The sequence below is a fragment of the Diabrotica virgifera genome, chromosome 2 (assembly GCF_917563875.1).
Source record: "Diabrotica virgifera virgifera chromosome 2, PGI_DIABVI_V3a".
In the NCBI taxonomy this organism is placed as follows: Eukaryota; Metazoa; Arthropoda; class Insecta; order Coleoptera; family Chrysomelidae; genus Diabrotica; species Diabrotica virgifera.
The window spans coordinates 15,908,336-15,933,866 of NC_065444.1; the positions used below are offsets into that span (position 1 = coordinate 15,908,336).

At 34.1% G+C, this 25,531-nt stretch overlaps 1 protein-coding gene across 1 annotated transcript in view; it reads right to left on the reverse strand.

The window, feature by feature from the left end:
• LOC114345846 (protein Wnt-10b) overlaps window positions 1–25,531 on the reverse strand; it is a 160,045-nt gene that overhangs the window by 114,185 nt on the left and 20,329 nt on the right. Inside the window, exon 2 of the mRNA XM_028296658.2 lies at window positions 11,961–12,229. Coding sequence (XP_028152459.2) covers window positions 11,961–12,229 — 269 coding nt within the window. The remainder of the gene's footprint in view (window positions 1–11,960; window positions 12,230–25,531) is intronic.

Below are 25,531 nucleotides of genomic sequence, written 5' to 3' on the forward strand. Positions count from 1 at the left end.
AAGGTTGTTCTTCAATATTGGAAGACATATCACTAATTCGTCTTTTCACTACATTGTTTGACAATGGCATTTTTAAAATTTCTTTGATTGCCTTTTCTCCTAACACGGTTTGGGCAATTTTCACAGCAGTCGGTAGTAAAAGGGTCTCACCTATTGTGTGAGGCTTCCATCCTTTGCAATTCTACATCTAGCAAGGTAGGATGCCTTTATTAAGTTAGTATCATATTTACAAAGCTAGTGATGAATTTATTTTCTTTCTTAAAAAAAGTAGATTCTCTTTAAAAAAATCGATCAGCTTACCAACCACATCAGAGTGCTTTGTGTGTTGGTAACGCATCAGCATCAGCATAGAAGGCTTCATGCATTGGTTTGAAAGCGTTTCGAAACAAGCAACGCATTGAGCAATAGGATTGTCACTATTTTCTGCAAGGGCGGATCCAGGGAGGGGGTCATGGCCCCCTCCGAGAATTTAAAAAAATATACATTTAAATATTTGCAGTTAAAATGTTTTTAGGTTTAAACACATATATGTATAAAACAGAGGATAAATATGTCTTCTGGACTAGAATTGAACAAAAGCAGTAACGGAAACTTCAAAAATGACATAGGATGTTTTATAAATCAAAATGTTGACAATTGTACAGACTGCCGATTGTTAGAACGATCTTGGCAGTCATTAAAATCGTATCAATTTTCACATTCTGTACACATACAGAATAAAAAGAAAAGAAGCGTTACTTGGGCACCAGCACTGAGAACAAAAAAGTTGGTTGGTACTTTCGCACATTCAAAAGACATTGTTTTGCAAGAATTGCGTTTTATTTTTCTAATGAAAAATATGGCCACAATAAAGGGATGACAGCCCAAAGCCTTGTCACTAAACCTTTATCATATTTTGCCAAACTCATGTGCAAAGACGGAGGCATACAAACCCATGAAAAAACATCATACCACAAGGAGTTCGTTCAGGTTGGGCTGGATTTTGCCTTCTGCTTCTGGACGAAGATGCTGGACCTAGCAATGAGGGGAATTGTTAAGGTTTAAAATCACATCAGGAGATGAGACTCTTAAACAACACCTATCCACAACATCTTCCTGAGTAACATACATTAGTAGCACCATTCAAAATAAATTGATAACATGTTGTGAAGAAATAATTGAACAAATAATGAATCAGGTTCAAAGTGCAAATTATTACTCTGTCATATTTGACGAAACGACTGACGTATCCCACATGAAACAGCTTTCTCTAAATTTGAGATACATACACAATAACAACATTCGTGAAACCTTTGTCAAGTTCATTGACGCTTATGAGAATATAAAAATAATTAGTAAAAATCAAGAAAGAGGGAAAAAAAGAAGGCCTGACAGGAGAAGCATTGGAAAAAAATAGTATTAAACTTATTGAAAGAACTGCACTTGGATCCGAAGAAATGTGTAGGAATCGGTACCTACTGACTTTAATAGTACTTTATTAGTGTTACGTTTTGAATGTCTTTATGCTGAAAGTGTGTGAAAAGTGTCTTAAAACTCGTCATTGTAACAAGAATTTTTAAAAATTACCACCACACCCCCTGGTACTCCTCCCCAAAAAAAGGTCATGGCCCCTCCCGAAAATCGGTCCTGAATCCGCCCTTGATTTTCTGTGGCAGACTTCACTATAAAACCACACTGTAAGTAGCTTTAGTGGTATTTCCGATTGGCCTGCAGTTTCGGTTTTTTAACACCATCCTTTGAAGTCCCAGGATTCACCAAAAACTTCTTCATAGCTTCATATGGAAGCATAACAACTGCGCTGGCACTTTCGCAGACAGAGTCCCAGCGTAATCGCTTGTTTCACCCACGTGACGCGTACCACCTGAAATCTTCCGGCGTACCACCAGTGGTACGCGTACCACCGGTTGGGAATCCCTGCCCTAGACTATCATTGGTATCTGTTGAGATATAGCATAGATCTGGATTATGTTCTTTTCTCCATGCAGCTGATTTAAATGTTCCTGTGTCTTTGCCATCAAAAAAAAAAAGATATGTGTTTTGCTATTTAGACCATTCGAGCAGGGCCTCTCCATTTTCATCACTCGTGTTATACTTTCACATTTCGAGGTGGCTTTTGAAGTCGATGATGTTTACCAGAACTTTGACTTCAAAAGCCAGCTCGAAATGTGAAAGTATAACACGAATGATGAAAATGGAGAGGCTCTGGTCGAATGATCTAAAAAGCAAAACACATATCTGGTTTTTGATGGCAAAGACAGAGGAACATTTAAATCAGCGGCATGGAGAAAAGAACATAATCCAGATCTATGCTATATCTCAACAGAGACCAATGATAGACTACTACCAACTGCAGGAAGTGTTCTTGTAGTCTTCCCACATACTAGACATAGTCCTGTGCTTATTACCATTGGCATATCAATCCCAATAATTAGATAATATCCTTGACCTAGACGAAATCTTAGTAATAACTAGAGTACACCTTGAGCTTGGCCCCACCAGCCAGTCAGCAAAAATTGCAAGAGATTTGTGGGTGCAGCAATAAATGCTGCAAAGAAAATCATTCCTAGGGGATATCGAACAGAACATATGCCCGGATGGATTGATATGTAAAGACCCGGATATGTAAAGACTTACGCAGTTTCTCGAAAGTGATGACCGAGAAATAGCTGACGAGCTCTTGCACAACATCGATAAAGCTAAACGTCAAAAATGGATAGAGACTGTCGAAAACTTTGACGTCAAAAAATCAAGCCGGTAGGCATGATCCCTGTTGCGAAAAATTGGAGGAGCTAACCAACTGTAATCTAGAGGATAAAATGTCCCATAACGATGTTTCCACCCCTATAGTATCTGAAAGAAACGAAATCAGGTACAGACTTCAAAATATCAATCGAAGGCTCAATAGAATATTTAAAAAAACTGGACTTATTTGTAATGTGTTGTAGAATGGATAAATGTAAATTTAGTAGTTATCTATTCTGCGATATTAGTCATACGCTAAATAATATATACCTATTTTAAACCTCTAGATACCTTTCTACCATTAAAGTCAATACTAGGATTTCTTCTCGACTATCTGTTTCCTTTTTCAAGCCCTACTGACTGAGGATGTATGATTTTCTTCACTCCTGCCTTAAATCAGATTAAATATTATTCTTATAAATATCTTTACAGCGTGACTCATTAAAGCCATTGTGCGGTAATTCGTGCGAAATGTGCCTCACATTTCGTTGCTATCGGGAGGATTCAAGTCTTCTAGGTATCTTAAATTTGAGGAGATACATAGTGGTTTCTATTCCTATTCCTAGTATCTAGTTTAGAGGTACACGTTGGTTTCTATTGTATGTCATCTAAGATACATGGCGTCTACGTATGTTCACCCCGTAGCAAAAAATATGGTTTGAGAAGTCTGCCTTTCTATTTTGGAGATTGTACTAGTCCTATCTTCTATCTTTATCTCATAACTCCAAATAGGCAGAAACATGCCTTTTATACTTTTATAGTTTTATGATAATCTTCTTCTTTCTGAGTCGTTTAGTAATGCGGGTATCGTGATATCCTCTATCGTCTGCCATTATAGAATATTCTGCTGACATTAAAGCGCTAATAGTAGCAATAATATGATCCATGAATCGTATGAGAGCTTTACCTCGACTTCTTTTGCCTTGTAACTTTCCCTGGATGTTAAAAACATTTCCGAGCACATATTTATACTCATATATTTATATTTATATAAAACTACAAATGTAAAATATTTGAACACATAATTCTTATTATTGTTTAGCACGAGAAAATAATCTTGTTGCTCACATACTGTACCTATAACAAACATTACTATTTAACCGAGGTGTCAGCTCTTAAAATAAATTATTCAGTGTTAAAAGCCTCTAAGATTCCGTCATTATGACCCCTTGATTCATACACAGTGAGAAGTATAACAAACATATTATCTTGTTTAGGTATTCCCAATATTTTTATGTCTCAATGATGTAAGTTTCTGAATTCGAGTTCATTATTGACCAATAATTTAAGTATATTATTGATACCTAATCAATATAATTTTTATTTTTAATATTTAGTAATTATTAGATTATTTATCAGTTAATCTTAATATATCAGCTTTCTGAAACAGGACAAAACGGCCACAGGGCTTTACAATACCGCATTTTTGGGTCGATTCGACGCCGAAGTGTAGAAAGAACAGTCCCGATTGGGGAATAAAGAAGTAATCTTCCACCATGACAAGGCGTCACTCCTTGCTGTTGTCATGACTAAACTGGTCGATTTGGGCTAAAAACTACTGTTCTATTCATTGTATTCTCCAAATTTGGCCTCATACGACGACTTTTCAGAAAAGTCGAATGAGGAGTTAGGAGTTCATCGTCATGAACTCAGTCGAAACGTCAAATAAATTAATTTCAAATTTAGACTTGGGTTTAATATTTCCCAATTAAAATAGTAAATTGAAAAATAAATTGCCACTTTTCCAAAATTTTGGTTATTCTTTTGGAGACTAAGTAATTATCGGACCGCGCGCCGCCCTAGTATATGTTAGTCAATTCTACATATTTTTTACATCTGATAGTAATTCCAGTGCATGTATCATAGTACATCACTCCGTATAAAAATTAACTTATTCTTCATGCTTTTGTCACTACCCTGTACAAGAAATTCACACCATAAAGTGCTAATGGCCAACATTCTTAGATTCCAATATCTGTGAAGAGGCAACACTACCACATTTTTCGATCCAAATTTGCTCTTAGAAAATTCAAATTATTTCGATCGATAAAAACTTTTACAATACAGATGTTCACTGCCAGATGGGTATCGACATTAAAGACGGTAGCTATACTTTATCTATTTTTTGTCTCATTTGTGCTCTTCTAGGAGTTTCTTCTGATCGTTATGGTCTAATAGGAGTTTCGCATGGACGTGTCGATAGAACACTTTTCCTCAAAATATTTGTGTATTATTGTTGATTCGTTAACTTTTACTATACAGGGTGTACAAAGTACATGGTAGTCGATAAGCGAGAAATATTAAATACACAGCTTTTGGTTAAAGGCTGTATGACACTATGCCATTTCTGTAAATATATATTGAAGTGATCTTGATTATTGATATGAGATAATATTCTTATATGTCATTTAATGTAATCAAAGCATTAATAATAATCTAATTAATTTACCAGATCACATATCAATATGTTTTCAATCTCAGGGCGAATTATGAAATTAATTACTTACTCTCGTGGCTTCTAAGTATTTCTCAATGGTTCCTAATCGGGAAAGGAAAGAAAAGAGTAAAATAATACACACATATGGGTTACAATTATAATCAAAATATTGTTTATTTTATTTAAAAGGCAATCACTGCTTAATATGTGCTAGATCTTATTATTCTTAAACATAACATTTACAAATGGGAATCTTATTTCCTTTTGGTTTCCAATTGAAAGTTTTTATTAACATTTAACTATTAGGATTTATTAGCAACAATTCTATTTAAGTTTGATGAAGCTTTTCTGATATTATTGATTATGTTCTTCAATTTATAATGTGGTATTTAATACGAAAAACCCATACATTCATGTCCAAACAAATGAGACTGACCTTTTTCTGGTGAACTGAGAATGTCTTCACACAAGACCCGTTTCCTGCTATCCTTGGCTGCGATCAAAACCTCGTCCTGGCTTTCAGTAATGTTCTCCTTTGAAGATTAGCTCGTATAGCTCTCGTTCCTGCTTCTGTCGTGATGCTGTGTTCTACCTTTTTCGAAACTGCAATCAGCTACCGGGACACTCTTGGCTCAAGGAGGTTCTTTATTCTCAACCTGGCCTACCTCTCGTTCCACGATAGATCTCCACACTCACGGAACTACACCGGCTTTCTCACTCTCCGTACACTACCGTCTACTACTGGACTTCACTTCTCGACAGCTCAAAACATTCTGATCTCTATTTTTCATTCATTCCCCTACTTTCTAAATATCCCTTCCAGATTCACAAATCAACCTTCCACCACCAACTCTCATTCGCAGTCTTCCTCAAAACCAATTTTTAATCTTTCTAAATATGCTTAATGGATTTCAAAAAAAAATAGTTAATTCCCATTCTAAAATTACTTTCTACTATTTACAAAATTTAATGACCTATTATCTACTTCAAAAGAGTCTTATTTAGCATAGGCTAATGATCGAACCTTCCGCGAACAACGATAATGACCTATTATCTCTTTCAACTGAGTCTTATTTAGCATAGGCTAATGATCGAACCTTCCGCGAACAACGATAATGGTACGCGCCATTCACTTTGTTTATTCTCGGCTCATTGTCCCGAGTTCCGTAAGCTTTTTCTAATCACTTCTTAAAATTAAATATAACAATTTGTTGTATACAGGTTGTTCTAAATTTATATGCCCGTGGTTGAGAAAATTGAAAATATTTTATATTAAATTGAATTCTGTTTATAATTATCAAAATTTAATTTTCATATCAAATAGAAATATAACAATATGTAAAAAAATGCATAGTGTCATACATAGATACAAGAAACGATATCAGAAACGATACAACAATTTGTGTCAGACACAGATTTATTTGTGTCAGAAAAATTTATTTGTGTTTTTGTAGGTATTATTTATAAATCTTTGATTGATACTTAATATACCGTTTGGTATGGACTACTGTTCTACTAATAACTATATATTTAGCTCCTAGTAAAGTTCAAACTACCACTTTGGGTTTCATGTTGCATAATTTTTAATAGAGGAAAATACAATAGTTCCTAATTTGGATCAAACTGAAGATAATTCTAATGCAAATATTTTAGCATCCAAATATCAAAACAAAATAAAAACACAAATAATCAAACTCAAACAGTCAACGTAAAAATTCTGGTTAACATTAAAATGTTAAATTTATAAGTTTTTAAAAGTTTATAAATTTTATAAAATCCTTAAAATCAGCTGTAGACGCAGTACTACCATACCAATCTAACGTGACATAGGGTGATAAACAAAATTTCGACCAATCACGTGCCGAATTTCATACAATTTTCGATACAAGAACTTGCATAGTGTCATACAGGGCACAAATGTACGTACAAGAAATGATACAAGAAAATGTATACAAGAAACGATATCAGAAACGATATTAGAAATGATACAAGAAAATGCATAGTGTCATACAGCCTTAACCAACAACTAATTGACAGGGTGGACAGCTACACATACCTTGGTTTTGGTACCAACATAAACAGCCAATGGGACCACTCAAGTGAGATAAAACAACGCATAGAAAAAGCGAGATCAGCGTTCATAATGATGAAGTCTCTTTTCAGAAGTCACGATTTACCACTTGCTACCAAAATCTCTATCAACCGAAGCTTCATTAAGAAAACTCGAGGTATTCGAGATGTGGTGTTACAGACGCATTTTAAGAATTTCGTGGGTGGATCGTGTGACTAATGTTGAGGTCCTACGCATAACGGACAAGGAATGCGAGATAGTTAACACCATCAAAGAGCGCAAACTAGAGTATCTTGGCCATGTTATGAGGAATGAACAAAGATGTGGGTTGTTGCAACTCATTCTTCAGGGCAAGGTATTTGAAAAAAGAGGATCCGGGAGAAGAAGAATATCTTGGCTTCAAAACCTGAGAAAGTGGTTTAATACATCCACAACCGGACTATTCCGAATAACAGCAAACAAAGTTAGAATAGCCATGCTGATCGCAAATATCCGGAACAGACAGGCACAGTAAGAAGAAGAAGATACAGGTTGTAACAAAAAGGTAGGTCACAAATTAAATCACATATTCTGGGACCAAAAATAGTTGTAGGGGAGGAAAGTATGATAAATGTGCAGTTACTCGAGCGCTTTGGGGACATATTGGGTTGTGAAAAGTAGGTTCTAAAACCAAAAAAAGTTAAGTAAAGTTTTCCATTTTAGTGAGGACTTTCCATTTTTAATTTAATTTTCCATTTCCAACAATCGTTTTTCCCGATTATTGCCCCATTTATCCATAATTCGAAAAAATGTTTCAAATAAAAGTTACTTACTTTTACGCAGTGGCGGCTCGTGGTAATTTAAGGAGGGTGTTCAATTAAAGAATGTAATTATACAAACGGTGAATAAGCGCCGCAGGCGAAAAATTTTTGGGGCCTCGCCAAAAGATGTTCTGTAAAATGAAACCTATCTTTGACCCGATTAGTCAGGATGTCACACACTTTTTTTGTTTTGTGCAGAATATGATACCTACTGAAAGATGGCGCTTCTTCGGTGGTGAAGGTGGAGGCAGAAGTTACGAATAATGAAATGCCTTTGTCAAAACTGTTTAAAAATCCGTTTATTTTAACGGCATCCAAAGACCGAGATTGAAATTATAGTTTTATTCTTTGAAAATACTAAACATGGGAAACAAAATAAAGAATGTAATTTATCACACCCACATAATCACTAAGTTTTTCTATATTGTTCAACTTTAAAACAATGTTTAAACTTTTTGTTTTTTATTGCACATTCTTGTACCAAGTTTATCTCCGGCCAAGTTAGTCCATTCTTTTTATAGAAGTCGATTTTTAAAACTATTTGCATTTTCTTTTATAAACTTCACGGAATAAGGCTCCACCATCCTAAAAAAACTACCTACCAATATTTTATTTAATAAAATCCCACAACAGAAAATGCCAAACTGTGAATCGAAACGCTTCGCCCCGGTCTGTGTGCGTGCAGTGCACAAATGGTCAATGTTTTAAGATAGGAGAATCCCTGGTTCACGGATTTAAGAGCTCTCGTTCTTCTATCTATAGGGTTACTGTATAGTGACTGGGTTCAATTTGATTTCTGCACTTACCACGTGCATCTAGCGTAGCGGTGTTGTGCAAACAAATTATGTGATTAATAAATACAGTTATATTTTAATGATACTATGATATTTATGAGATTTAAGAAAAAATATTTTAATGATATTTATGAGATTTTTAAAAATATGTATTTTAATGAAATTTGATTGGGTGTTCACTGCACAAGTGAACCAATGGAGAAACCGCCCCTGCTTTTACGTAAGGAATCCGAATCTGCAATGAAAAATGGGGGCTCCTATTTAAAATTTTAAAGTAACCCCCCACCCCACCTCCGTGGGGGGTCGTGTTTGGTGTCATTCGATAGACTTTTCAAATAAGTATACTAAATAACTGTATTTTTCAGTTTTTTGATCTGATGTTCATCTCGCGAAATATCGCGGGATTCGTATTTAAAATTTTAAATTTACCCCCAAACCTCTCCGTGGGGAGTCGTCTTTGTTATCATTCGATAGATTTTTGACAAATATTGAGCACGTATTTTTTAGTTTTTAGATCTATCGTTCATTTCGCGAAATATTCGCTTTTTTCTTGTGAAACTTTGTGAGTCACCCATTTCCTTACGCCCCGCCCAAATCGTCAGATTTTTGAAGTTATACTTCTTTAGGCACGAGGGTGAATTTTTACATTCCCTGGCGCAGGCGCACACCGGCAGTATGGTATTTAGTCGCTACATCTTTATGTAGCGCAAATAAGGTGTGCGTGAAAAGAATATATTATTAGTGTTTTTAGTAAATATATTTATTATAATTTTGGTGTCTTTGGATTTGTCTTCCTCGGGAATAAGATATTTTATAATAATAGTAAGTATATTTAAAGTATTTTTGTATACTTCACTTGGTCTATTAAATTTGTCAGTATGTATGAGAAATCTTGTAACCTATCAAAGCAAAGGGAATATAGCTCAGTGGTAGAGCGTGTGACCGGAGATCGAATCCCTGTGTTTTCTATTTTTTTTATTTTTGGTATTGTTTTAATAAACATTTTTGGAAAGTAGTAAGTAAAAATTAGTGTAATAGTTAAATAAAATACAAATAACCTGTTGAAAGTATATTTATTTCGTTGAAATCATATAATAGAAGTATAACTTCTTACGTGCGTACTAACACACACATTCTTTTGAAATATACACTTTTTTGCATGTACTTAACTTACCTTATCTTAATCTGACGATTTCGATTTTTTCTAAGGATAGATTTTTTTTTCGCTCCTCCCCTTAACGATCGCCCCTTTGTTTAGAGCGAATATGTGGTAGAGGTACATCTACAGGGTACCAGGTTTCTCCCCATATGATAATCTGACGCGCTCGAGTTACTACAAAAATCCCCGCTTGGGCTCCCCTACCATTAGAGATTGAACCTAACTTATCTTTGTACAAATGTGCACATGAAAAAGTTACATCCCTTTGAAGTTACAAATGGAAAATCGATTTTTTCCAATATATCGAAATGTTTTAGAGATTATATTGAAAATGGTCATGTGGCTTATGGTAGGAACATCTTAAAAAAATAACAGTGAAATTTGTACGCCCCATAAACATTTTATGGGGTTTGATTCCCTTGAAATCCCAAATGTTTGTATACGTCGAATTAAATTATTATTGTGGTACCATTAGTTGTACACAATGTTTTTAAAACCATGTACCATGTAAGTATATAAATATGGCTTTTATTCACTTGTGGATAAATATGTATGATTATAAATATGTATCAATATATTGTAGTTCGATTATCCGAACAAATCGGTTTTCCGAACACCTATGTCCCCCAATTAGTTCGGATAATCGACGCTCTACTGTATTTCAACCTAATCCAAATGTATAATTACAATATGATTATAATAAAAACTACTTACCAAATTAGAATGAGTTTTCCTTGTCCAAAATAGTCCAAAAGTCCAAAAATATAGGTATATGAAAACTATTTAAAAAGGCAGTATAACTATTAACTAACTTTTGTTTGTTGTTTCTTTTCACACAAATTTTAAAACGCAACAACCATAAATAATCAAACTACAGCTGTACCACAGCCGCCATATTGAATAATTTTTGACATGTCATTTGAACATCCAATCAGAACGAAGTTATAATGCGCATGCGCCGGGATAATAGGTTTTAACATATAAAAATTCACCCTCATATCGCCGGTAAAGAAGTATAACTTCAAAAATATTAAAAATATTCCTAAAAGATATTTAATTGAAAACTTATTGGACTATTTTCCTGGTAACACCTCCATGGCTTCTAAAATTTGCAAGCCAGATGGATGCTGAAGCGAAGAAGACAAGAGGGAAATAAAAAAACTTACAATTCACGACCCCGTCTGTTCAGCTGGTAAATTCCAACGGAAAATGGACCTAGTTACTCAAAGGAGTAAAACCAATATAAAATGAAATAAAAATGTATACCATTTTTGTTCAGTTGCAATGCGAAGGCAAAACTGCTTTATGTTTCACTTAGAACAGAGAGCGCAAGCCAGCACTCTAAATCGACGATTTTCGACTCTATTTGGAGTCATCATCAGAGAAGCTTAGGCCTGCTGCTCTCTGCCCCAAGTGAACAATCTCCCAGAGCTTATCCCCGCATTGGTCACTTGGGGCAGAGAGCAGCAGGCCTACACCTCTCTGATGACTCCAAATAGAGTCGAAAATTGTCGATTTAGAGTGCTGGCTTGCGCTCTCTGTTCTAAGTGAAAATGGAATACATTTTTATTTCATTTTATATTGGTTTTACTCCATTGAGTAACTAGGTCCATTTTCCGTTAGAATTTACCAGCTGAACAGACGGGGTCTGTTTTGAATTCACTCTTGTCTTCTTCGCTTCAGCATTCATCTGGCTTGCAATTTTAGAAGCCATGGAGGTGTTACCAAAATGGTCCAATAAGTTTTCAATTAAATATCTTTTAGGAATATTTTTAATATTTTTTAATATTTTTAATATTTCTATTAGGTTGAAAACTTTAAAACTTTGATTTATAAAATTGGGTTTAAGGCAGGATAATAATATCGGTGAACTCGCTTGATTTAAGAGATTAGTACGGGAGAACCTTTGACTAAATTTTCGTTATTTTGGTATTCATTTACTTGGCATCCTACTTACCTTTCTTCAATATTGAACTGATATATGGGTTTTGCCCTCTGGTTTCCAAAGAAGAACAATTCCACCTGCTATCTTGAAATTGATATTGGCATTCCTTGACGGCTTGGTTTAGTCCTTCCAGAGCCACCGTTGTGGCATCTGGCTGTTGATAACAAAGTTCTATCTGTTCTTTGGTTAGTCCAGGTACTGTTCTGCAAATAGTGGTGTCCATGTACATATCGTAGTAGGAAAAAGTTTGTTGCTTGACTGAAACTTTTGCTTCTAACATCCTGAAACAAGGTTGTTTTATTATTATTGAAGACCAGAGACGTTATAATAAATTAATTTTGTATTATATTTGACTATTGAATAAACTCCATTTTAAGTTCAGGATTTTGGTGAGTTTTATCAAAATATACAATCAAATTCTTATTGACCTTCCTGAAATGCCCTGACTCAGTTGAGTTTGGTTTGAATTCTATCTACTACCTGCTTCAATAAAAAGACATTTCAGGAAAAAACCTGCTACTAACAAAGATTTTAACAAAAAATGACTCCCCACTGTCATTTTTTATAAACAAAAAATTTCACAAGATAGAAGAAACAAAACAACACTACACCATAAGCAATCCAGCAACATCCACTGGAAGAAAATTAAGGATGGCAACAATACCATATGTAAAGGGCCTCATATGTAAAGGGCCTATCAACAAAATTAAGAAGGATGTGAAACAAGTATAATACTACAACAATATTTAAAACAACCAACACAGTCAGATCTATCCTGTCCAAAACCAAACCCACATGAGAGGCCAAAGAAAAGAACTGCATTTATAAAATACCCTGGGAATGCAACAATTTCTATGTGAAAGAAACTGCAAGACTCAAGACCACTAAGCATCACAACAAACAGGCATGAAACATACATCAAAAACAGGGACTTCCACAAATCACAGATATGTAAAACATGGACAAACAAATCACAAATACAGGTAAATAGGTAGAAGTGTACTTTTGAAGTGTGTAAATTAAATAATTCCGAGCTGAGCGCTTTCGGCTTATAAAGCCATCTTCAGAGCTATTGTCAAAAAGTTCAAAATACCACTATGAAGAGAGATGGATCCTATGTACGATATAAAAATACTTCTATTTTCTTACGCAGTTTTTTTAATTGGTGGAAAAAAATTGGAAAAAAACGTTGTCTGACTGTTGAAAAATGTTCAACTTTGCTATTGTTTTGAGGTCGGAAAAGTTAAAAACATCTATTACAAGCACAAAGGACTTTCCCACGAAAACTTACATTACATAAAACGAATATTTGATCATGGTAAGGTCAAGAAACCTTACCATCTGAAGTCTACGGTGTCAGCATGCAGAATCAGATTCTGGTATTCTTTTGGACAGAAGTTTCACATGGAGGAAACATATCTGGACCAAGAGAAAGCAACTAGGTCTCCAATTCAGAAATATGTATTGGTTAATGGGCCGTTCATCAAGACTATCTCTGGATAATAAATTGTTGCTCTATAAGGCAATACTTATGCCAATCTGGACATATGGGTTGGAACTATGTGGAACAGCCAGTCACTCCAACATCGAATTCATCCAACGCTTCCAATCAAAAACCCTCAGAACCATCACTAATGCACCTTGGTACATCAATAACAGAATTATTCATCGATACCTTAAAATGGATATGGTACAAGAAGTCATCACAAAACGTAGTGCTGCATACATTGCTAAGTTGGAGGATCATGAAAACCAGTTTGCACTTAACCTCCCAGACAATTCCCAAGACCAGCGTAGGTTAAAGAGGTTCAAACCAGTGGACTTACAATTTAGAGTAAACTTTTAACTAATTAGTTAGTAGTTATAAAATGTAATTATTTTCTACACAACTTTATAAAAATTGTACTTTGATTTTACCAGTGTAAAATCTTTCTTGTTCTTAGTCAATGTTATTACTTTTGTTTATTATTGACACTCAACAGATTGCAAAATACTTTTAAATTAATCAAAAAAAATTATTTTCCATTGCCCTGTTTTATTCTGGTGATGATTTGTTATTACCTCCCTGTATATTCGATTCTCTGATGTAACTATCGAAAAAAAGACCACAAGCGAACGAGGAAGAGGGCAGGAGGACAGACGAAAAACGAAGAGTATTCAAATAAATCTTGCACATGCAATGAATTTCATTCGAATCAAGTATATTCCCACGAACGTCCACACATTTTACTTGTTGGCATTCTTCTGTCAGGAATGTCATCTGATGGTACGGTCTTACGATCTGGTCAAAGTGGTAGTGAGCCCCAGATACCATGCCACGGGTCTACAGTGTCTACACTGTGTCCCATGAAAAACAGTCGACTCACCAGTCGTTGGTTTCACGATAAAATCTATGGATGCATAAAATGCGCTGTATACATATCTGAGCAATTAAAGTTGATACAATGTATCTGAATAATATCAAAAATGTATATGATTATCAGTCTAGAACCATTATGTGTCAAATATATTCCACTTTATGCATACGATTACATAAATGCGGGTGTTATAGCTATGCCAGTTTGTTAGAAAAGAGATAATATTGTCAATATACACTGATGCTCAAAAGGAACAGGACACTAAGTTTATTTTAATCCTTTCGCTCATGCATTTTTGTTTTTTAAGATAAAAGTTGAAATTAGGTAAACATATTCCTTTCATTTTGTTTTTAACTTTTTAGCGTAATCAAAATAGTTCCCTGTTATCCTCTTTAACGGATGTGAATTGTACAGTATATTGTACATTGTGAACAAACGGTGTATACGACTTGTACAATATATTGCACATTGTGAGTAAATTGTAGTGGCTTTTGCGACTTTGGAAACCAAAATACAATTCTTCTTCTTTTTCGGGTGCTATGTCCGTTTATCGAACCTTAGCGATCATGTTGGCTATCATAATTTTATTCGCAGCAGATCTGAAGAGCGATTCCGAAGTGTGACCAAACCATTGCCTCAAATTTCTTAACCAAGATGTTTTTCTTCTTCCTCGACTTCTTCTGCCTAATATTTTACCCTGCATAATTAGATGTAGAATGCTATATTTTTCCGGATGTCTACAAACATGCGCAAAATACTCGAGTTTTCTAAACTTTATCATTTTTACCAGTTCTCTGCCTTTCTTCATCCTGCTCAGAATAATATCATTACGCACCCTGTCCATCCAGCTTACTCTCAGCATTCTTCGATAGCACCATAATTCAAAGGATTCAACCATCTTAAGCATTCTCCCTGTTAAGGTCCATGACTCAACTCCGTAGAGAAGAACGGAAAACACGTAACACTTTAAAATTCTTGTCCTAAGACTCAAATTTATGTCATGACCGCATAGAATTTTCTTGTAACGGAAAATGCTGATTTGGCTTGAGCAATTCTGCAACGTATTTCGATGGATGGATCCCAATTATCAGTGATTCTGCTTCCCAAGTATGTTATAGCTTCAACTCTCTTAAGTTGTACATCATTAACGTGAATTCCAGCATCGATGACATTATCCTTACTGACGACCATATATTTTGTTTTTTTGATGTTAAGGTGGAGACCATAATTACTGCACTGTGCTACCACAGAATCCAATAGATACTGTAATTCGGTATCACTACTGGCAATCAGTACAGTGTCGTCTGCATATCGGAGATTATTTATCAGTTTCCCGTTTATCACAACTCCACCTTGTGTAGTATTGAGTGCCTCTTCAAACATCTTTTCTGAATAAATGTTAAAAATTAATGGTGAAAGAATACATCCCTGTCTTACTCCACGTTGAATTTGAATCTCTTCTGTGTGATCACTGTCTACTCTAACTGTGGCTTTTTGATTCCAGTACAAGTTAGCAATGATTTTTAGATCTTTATCGTCAATATTAGTTGACCTTAGAACATCTAACACCTTAGTATGTGATACTTTGTCAAATGCTTTTTCGAAATCAAGAAAACATAGGTACACATCAGTATTTACATCTCTACTCCTTTGTACTAATACCTGCAACCCAAACAGGGCCTCTCGTGTACCTAGTCCATTTCTAAAGCCAAATTGAGTTTCGCCCAAATGTTCTTCGATTCTTTTATATATTCTCGCATGGATCACACGCAGAAAGACCTTAAGTACGTGGCTCATTAGGCTAATGGTTCGATGATCATGACATTCCTTTGCCTTCGCTTTCTTGGGAATTGGTATAAAACTAGATTTCAGCCAATCATGTGGTAAGTAACCATGATTATATATAGCATTAAACAAGTCAACCAATACTTTACTTCCGCAATCTCCTAGTAGTTTTAGAACCTCTGTGGGCATTTCATCAGGTCCCATGGCCTTCTTTGATTTTGACAAGCGTATAGCATCTTCCACTTCGCTTTTAGTTATAGGTGGACCAGTATTCGCGTCCGTTATGCTATGTTGTATTGGTCGATCATCCTGAAAAAGATCCTCAATGTATTTCCTCCATCGGCGCAGTTTTTGTTTGGTGTCAAACAATAGATTTCCATTTGAATCAGCTATCGCACGACTACTTATATTTCCACACTTTGCTAATTCTTTTACCTTCTTATGCATGTTGAAAGAATCATATTTTCTTTCATACTCCTCGATTTCGCTACATTCTTGGGAGAACCATTTCGCTTTAGCACTCCTTATTTTCCTTCTTATTTCGGTGTACAATAACTTATATTGGTCTTCATTGAGATTTCTGTGTAGTCGTCTTCTTTCCATCAAATCGAGAATTTCCTGCGTCATCCATCTTTGTTTTGGTTCAGCTTTCACCGTCTCCAATTTCCCTTTTATATGAGTCTGAATGGTATCTCTTATATTTGTCCATATTTTTTCGATTCGATCTTCCGGTGATACTTCAGTGATACTTTCGATGTTTTCCATTTCTCTTTCCAAGTCTGTTACAAATATATGCTTAACGTGGAGCTTGGCTCTTTAAGCGCTTCTAGATTTATTTTAGGTTTTGACTTTTTCCTAAATATGTGTTTTAATCTTACAGTCATCTTAGCTAAGAGTAAATTGTGATCTGATGGCACATCCGCGCCTGGATAGGTTTTGACTGACGTTATAGTATTTCTGAATCGTTGATTGACCGCTATGTAGTCTATCTGGTTACGGACAATATTACCAACTGCATCTGCTGGCGCTTTCCACGTATATAGGCGACGCTTAGGTAATTTGAAGAAAGTATTCATTATACATAACTTGTTTTCGGTACAGAACTCTACGAAACGCTCTCCTCTGTCATTCCTGTTGTCATTGTTAATACAATTAAAAATCATATATCTGCAACTAATTATTTATTTTTATGATAACACATAAAAACACTTTTGTTTTTTTTTGAATACATAAGTGTATACTTCACTTTTTATAGACAAAATTGGTTTGTCATCTATAATTAGAAAATGACCAAATCCATGCAGCCTTACTTCTGCTGCTGCTCTACTTTTTGTTTTTTGTTTCTTCTGTGACGGAAATAAAGTCGATTCTCTTGTATCCAAAGGACGTCCCCGGTTTCTGGAGGATACTGTATCTGTTTTTGTTAAAACTTCAGCGACGTATGACGATAAATAAACTCATTCCCTCTTCCTTGTCATCAACAGCAGAACGAATAACTTCACCGTTGTCTGTATTGCTTTCCTTCAACTCATTATTCATCACTGCTAACTTCTTCCTTCCTATCCCCAAAATATAGTTGTCTACTGTTATACCTGTCGACCGCCTCCATATACTCACACTGTACAATATACTGTACACTAACGTTTACTCAAATATAGAAAAAAAAACTAACTGAACTGAACGTGCACTGTAAATTCAGTAAATACAAATGTGTTTTGTCATCAACAAAAATATATCTGACATTTACAGCCAATCTGTAAACATTCAAGCACCACCTTCTTTTGAGACACTGAAGTAACTATCACAATAACCTAGTTCCTTGAATTTATTTTTGAAAGTATACTTCTTTACGATCGAGGGTGAAATTTTATACTTGCCTGGCGCATGCGCAGACAGACAGTATGTAGTTCGTTGCTAATCTTTCAAATTATGTATGTATCAGCGCAAATAAGTCATTAAAGACGCATGCATTTTGTTTTCGTTTTCGGAAGTAGAATACCTTTTAATATGGCATTATAGTATACTATAATACATGCAATAAACTAATATTTAGACATTATTTACTAATTTATTTCAAATGTATAGTATTTTTCATGAGCATTTTTCAGTGCGTAACAAATGATAGGAAAAAGGGTAAGTCCGTGATAATACACATTTATGACATTTATTCTAACATGACATTTTAGTTAAATCTGACAGTTGTCACATTTTATTTTCAATTTGGAATAAAAACAAATCAAATGTGTTTCTTGCATTTATAAAATGGTATTTTCTTTGATTTGTATAGTCTTATAAATTATACAGATTATATTTGTAATATTATTATCTAATTAAAAAAATATTTTTTTTATTATGGCGCCATCTATCGACAACTAGAACAACTAGAATAATTGTTGTAAATGTCTGTAATCACGGACGTGCCTTTTTCTGTCACATACAATTTAATGCGTTAGAAAGAAATCGAAAAACTGTGACGCACTGAAAGATGATCATGAGAAAAAGAATGTCTTATTGTGTTCATGTCTTAATGAAATTAACGCAATATTTCGATGAAATAAAATTATTTTGACATAATATTTAAAAGTCAAATCAGTAGACAATTACAATGGTTTTGAATTGTCGTCATGGAAACCAATATCGTCGTCGTGGTAACCCATTATATTGAAAGTTTGGTTTTGACAACCTTGTCAAAGAATTATTTTGTGTATTTTCACTCCTAAATAAAAATTGAATTGACTCTATTTTTTGTGGCTTTTTTCCAAACGTACGGCCCTAGAAAAAGTATTGTTCCTAACTCATGCGGAAAGTGTCTTTCCGCCCTAGTTAGGAAAATAACTATTTCCTAACTAGTGCGGAAAGTCATACTTTCCGCACGCGATTGCGGTTTGCCGAACGACACGAAGCGGAGTTCGGCAAGCAATCGAGTGCGGGAGTGCGGAAAAGAAACTTTCCGCAAGAGTTAGGGACAATATTTTTTCTACAAGCGTTTAAAAAATAAAAAAAAATCTTAATCAATTAATTGAACTAAAAAAGAACGCTAATAAGTTATAATAATCCCGAATTAAAGTCAATGCGGTGCCTTAATACCTGTTATGCAGTAATGAATGGTGTATATTCTTTTATATCAATATTACATACATATAAATATATACAAGAGTTTTCACCACCTCAAAAAATCTGTTATCATTCTCCATTAATTTGCACAATGCAACCAGTTGTACGTTCAATATAAACATTGTAAATAATAAATAGATATAATTAATATTACATATTATTTTGTATTTGATAATAATAAAATTGTTAAAAAGTTGACTTTATATTAAACTTACATAATATTTATAGCCCAGTAAATGAACGGGAAATTCGGCGATACCGTGTAATTTTCAGGGGCAACTCCGAATTGCATGAAAATTTGGATTTAGGTTCTACTTACCCTCCACTTCAAAGTTGAAATTATGTTTTTGGTTGATTTTACTTGGGGGGTGAAAAAACATATATTCAAGATAAGACCGGAAATGGATAAATTGACTGATTTTAAGCAACTTTTGTTCTATAGAGTTTTTTACGTAAGTCAATACTTTTCGAGTTATTTGCCATTGAAAATGTTGATTTTTCGACAAAAAAGTACGTTTTCAGACGGTTTTTCGCAAATAACTCAAAAAGTAAATATTATATCGAAAAACATATCCTTAGCAAAAGTGTAGCTTATAAAAAACCCAAAAAAATGGTGTATCAGTAAAGTCTATCAATCTAATAAAAACAAAGTTGTAGCTCATGAAAAATACGTTCTTATTCGTCTAATTCCAAATCGAATATTTCAAGGTGAAATCACCGAAAAATTAAGCACTATTCGGGAAAAACCCATTTAAACTTTTTAAAGTGTTTATAAAAAGCTTTGTTTTAATTGTTAATAAAAGTTTTAGCATTAAAAATAAGCGAGTTACGCTCAAAATAAAGTTGGCCCTCTTTTTTTTTGTAAAAACTCTTGAAAATCTCGCCGTGTTTAGCTCCCCAAATGAAATTAATGGCTACCGCTTTACAAACAATTTACTTACCTGTGTCTATTTTTTATATGATCTGTCAGTCTCACCGGTTTAAAGTGTTTATTTTTGAAAGGGTTATAATTGAGAAAGCTTGAATGGGTCACTAATCAGGAGTGTATGCAAATTTTGAACAGCCAAATCTTAACCAATTTTTGTCTTACGGAGAAACACAATGAAACTAGAATATTTATAATAGCAAAACCTACATTTTTTTACTTTTTAAGATTTTTCTTATCACTAATACTCTTTAAGTTATTTTGAAAAAATGAAATTTTTCAAAAATTTTTAGAAAATTTTTTTTTACTATAAAACCAAATGTTTTCAAAAATAAGCACTTCAAACCAATCAAACTTACAGATCATATAAACAATACACATACAGTTAAAATAGATGATAAAGCCAAACGATTAATTTCGTTTAGGGTCCTAAATAGAGGGAGGTTTTCCGTTTATTTTTGATACTGTAAACTTTTGTAAAAAACAAATAATAAGCTTTTTTTCGATGCTTTAAAAATGTTAATAAGGTATTCCCGAAAAATGCTTCTTTCTTCGGTGATTTCGCGTTGAATTATTCGATTTGGAATTAGACGAACAAGAACGTATTTTTCATGAGCTACAACTTTGTTTCAACTCAATTTGTAGACTTTACTGGTACACTATTTTTTTCGTTTATTTATAGGCTACACTTTTGCTAAAAATATTTTTTTCGATAAAATATTTACTTTTTGAGTTATTTGGGAAAAACGGTCTGAAAACGTAGTTTTTTTTTGCCGAAAATCAACATTTTAAATCGCGAATAACTCAAAAAGTATTGACTTACGTAAAAAACTTTATAGAACAAAAGTTGCTTCAAATAAGTCAATTTATCCATTTCCGGCCTTATTTTAAACACGCGTTTTTCACCCCCCGAGAAGGGGTAAATGTCACCCCCCAAATAAAAGCAACCAACGGCACAAATTCAACTTTGAAGTGGAGAGTAATTAGAACCTAAATCCAAATTTTCATGCAATTCGGAGTTGCCCCTGGAAATTACACTCCAAAACGGTCATTTATTGGGCTATTAGTAATTTTAAGTTATACGTTATCTTCGAACTAAGACATACGAAGCAATTGGGCATTAAAAGCACAATATATATGTAAATTTAGTGCGGAAAAGTAATGCGGAAAAGCAAAACTTTCCAAACTAAAACGCAGGCGGAAAAGTAGACTTGTTTACACGCTCGTAGAAAAAATTATTTTCAGGTAAAAACAGATTTAGTTTCCATGTGAGAGAGAGAGAGAGAGAGAGTGAGTACCTATATAGATTAAAAATGGTGTGAATTTTGAGAAAAATACACCAACAAAATTATGTATATTATCAAAGCATTTGCCATTACGGATCAAATCGTTATAATTATAAATCTTGATTATCGTGATTATCTGTACTAGAGTATCGCAAATTGTTTTAAGAAACTTGTCACTTTCTCTTTTCCCCGTATCAATCGATTTATTGAGAAATTTCGTAACAACGTGATAAAATCCTTTCTCTGATCTATTAGAAGTCCCCGTGAACCTATTATAAGTGTTTTCACGTTCTGCCATTCAACCATGATATGGTTAGAACCAAATATGTTCCAACCTGCAGCGACGTGTCCATTCGAAGAGTCACTTACATCTTGTCAATACCCACTTCAATTTTTCAATTGATTAGAATTCATCGACCGATGTTTCAATTGCTTTGGATGTAATCAATCCCGACGTGAGTGTTTGGCTTTTATCGACAGGGTCGGTTTCAGCATTAATAAAAAAATTCTTACATTTTATTAAACACATTATTGGAAGTACTTATGTAAAAATATGAAGAGAAGTATCCATATTACTCAAATGTGGTCTCGAGGTAGTGTTGCCAGGTCCGATTTGTTTTTAATCGGTACATAAGGTAAAACAAATCGGAATTTAGGTTTGTAGATCGGGACAAATAAACAACAATAGCCCAGTACATGACCGTTTTGGAGTGTAATTTTCAGAGTAAACTCCGAATTGCATGAAAATATGGTTTTAGGTTCTACTTACTGTCTACTTCAAAGTTGAACTTGTACCGTTGGTTGCTTTTACTTGGGGGGTGACAGTTACAGTTACCACTTCTCGGGGGTAAAAAACGCGCGTTTAAACTAAGTCCCAAATTGGATCAACTGACTAACTCTAAAAAACTTTTGTTCTATTTAATTTTTAAACTAAGTCAATACTTTTCGAGTAATTTTATCGAAAAAAATATTCTTAGCAAAAATGTAGTTTTTAAAAAGGAAAAAAAATTTATGTTCAGAAAGTCTATATTAAAATTTTTTAAAGTATTTAAAGAAATCTTTAATTTTGTTTTATATAAAAGTCTCTAGCGTTAAAACTAAGCGAATTACGCTCAAAATAAAGTTGGCTCCTTTTTTTGGTAAAAGAAAATCGTGAAAATCTCCCCGGTACCACCGTAAATAAAATTAATCGTTACCACTTTACCATTTACTTTACATGTGTATTGTTTATAAGATCTGTAAGGTTTACCGGTTAAGAGTGCTTAGTTTTGAAAAAAATTGGTTTTATAGTAAAAAAAATTTTCCTAAAATATTGAAAAATGCCCTTTTCTCAAAATAACTTAAAAAGTATTAGGGATACTAAAAATCTCAAGGAGTAAAAAGTAGGTAGGTTATGCTTTTATAAATATGATAGATTTATCTTGTTTTTCTGTAAGACAAATTTGGTTAAAATATGGCTGTTCATATTTTGCATACACTCGTGATTAGTGACTCGTTCAGGCTCTTTCAATAATGTAAAAAATACATAAGTAAAGTAAATTGTTTGTAAAGCGGTAACGATTAATTTCATTTGGGGTCCTAAATAGGGGGAGATTTTCACGATTTTTTTACCAAAAAAAGGAGTTAACTTGATTTTAAGCATAACTCGCTTAGTTTTGATGCTAGAAACTTTTTTAAAACATAAAAATAAAGCTTTATAGAAAAAGCTTTAATTGGTTTTTCCCGAAAAGTGTTTAATTTCTTGGTTATTTCACGTTGAAATATTTGATTTGGAAGTTGACGAATAAGAACGTATTTTTCATGTGCTACAACTTTGCTTTTGCTGGGTCTATAGAGTTTACGAGTTCACAACTTTATTCATTTTTTTAAATTATGCTACATTTTTGAGTTATACTTACATTTTGAGTTATTTGTGAAAATCGCCTGAAAACGTGATTTTTTTGTCGAAAAATAAACATTTTCAATCGTAAATAACTCGAAAAGTATTAACAAGTTAATATTGTTTAGAACTAAAATTGCTTAGAATTAGCCAATTTATCCATCTTCGGACTTATTTTAAACGCGCGGTTTTTCACCCCAATTAGGGGTGACTGTCACCCCCCGAGTAAAAGCAACCAACGGCACAAGCCGTCTAAATTTTTATGCAATTCGGAGTTGATCCTGAAAATTACACGGTATCGCCGTATTTTCCGTTCATTTACTGGACTACAAGGTGTTTCTATAAGCGGCATTTAATCCTACATAATAATAATAATCAGACGAAATTACAAAAAAAAATGGTAGATTAAGTAAATTATTTATTTTTTATTAAAACTAGATTTTTCATTCAATTTTGCCGCTTTTAGGAGTGCCTTGTTTTTATAACATAGTTATAAAATTCACTGTAAGTCCTCCTGAAATTAGTTTTCGTGGGTGAAAATCGGGACATTTAGTGTCCCGATTAGGTACACATCGGCACGCGTCCCCAGACCGCTGAAAATCGGGACGTTCCGCGCAAATCGGGACACCTGGTAACGCTATCTCGAGGTAACCAGTTACAAAAAAAACTCGAACAGGTACCACAAGGTTTTTTATTATTGTTAAAAATCATAAAAGGACGCGTTTTGGCTTTACACAAGCCATCATCAGCTTAAATACGGGACATAGAAAACAACGGACTGATCTACAATGTAAAAATATCCAACATTACACATGAGAATAAAGCAAGTGGTGACAACGCCCACCTCAGTTAAGGAACTTACCAGAAAACAGGATTCTTCCTCCTTACTGTTTTCTGGTAAGTTCCTTAACTGAGGTGGGCGTTGTCACCACTTGCTTTATTCTCAGGTGTAATGTTGGATATTTTTACATTGTAGGTCAGTCCGTTGTTTTCAATGTCCTCTGACCTGTTTTCAATCCATCTGATGATGGCTTGTGTAAAGCCGAAACGCGTCCTTTTATGATTTTTAACAATAATAAATAACCTTGTGGTACCTCTTCGAGTTTTTTTTTGTAACTGGTTACTTATAGTGAACTGTTACTATTAGACATGATTTATCTTTAATCAGTTATTTTTATTTGAGACTCCAATAAGAGTCGAAAATCGTCGATTCAGAGTGGTGGACTGCGCTCCGTATTCTAAGTGAAAAATATGGTATATTATACATTTTTATTTTTATATTAGCATTACTCCTATAGAGTAACTAGGTCCATTTTTCGTTGGAACTTTACCAAGCTGCAGACGGGGGTTGTGAATTGCATAGTGTAGAATTCCTTCCCTTTTGTCTTCACTGCAGCATCCATCTGGCTTGCATATTGTAGAAGCCTTGGAGGTGTCACCAGGGAAATGGTCCAATAAGTTTTCAATTTAAAAATCTTTTAGTAACATTTTTAATATTTTTCAATATTATTAATGTCACTATTAGGATTGAAAAACTTTGCCTTTCAATTGCCAGATGACGCTAGTCACCTAATCCATTCACGTCAGTTGCGGTGTGGGGGATAAACTCTCGATGTTGGTCACTTAGACTTAGAGTATGCAGCAGCAGGCCTACGTCTCTCCGATGAGACTTCAATAAGAGTCGAAAATCATCGATTCAGTGTGCTGCACTGCGCTTCGTATTTTAAGTGAAAAATAAGATTGTTTTGCCTCCTCATTGCAACTGAATAAAAATGGTATACATTTTTATTTTTATTTTTTTAAATTTTTTGTTTAAAAATATGAATAACTAAAGTAGATCAACTAAACTAATGTGATCAAATTCATTACATCGCTATTTATGTTAGCGAGGCAATAAAGCAATAAATCTACCAATTTTTGCAGTTATATGGAGCTCAATGAAACTATTGCATTCGATTAGAAAGAGCGATAGGAAATTTTGTGAAATAAAGTGATGATGAAATGAATTCCATATTACTACACTGGGGTTTTTTGGGTTTGAATACGCATACCATGACCGCGATCGTCACCAAGGCACTTGGTGCCCAGGATAGACCTAGTCTGGGAAGTCATCGCAGACATGATATTCGTGTTCAGCAACCCCAAAAACCTACGAGTTATGAGTTTGCACTGATTTTGTATCGAATTTCCATAAAACTCCAGACACTTTGTGTCTGACATTTTTTTGAGTTATGCCA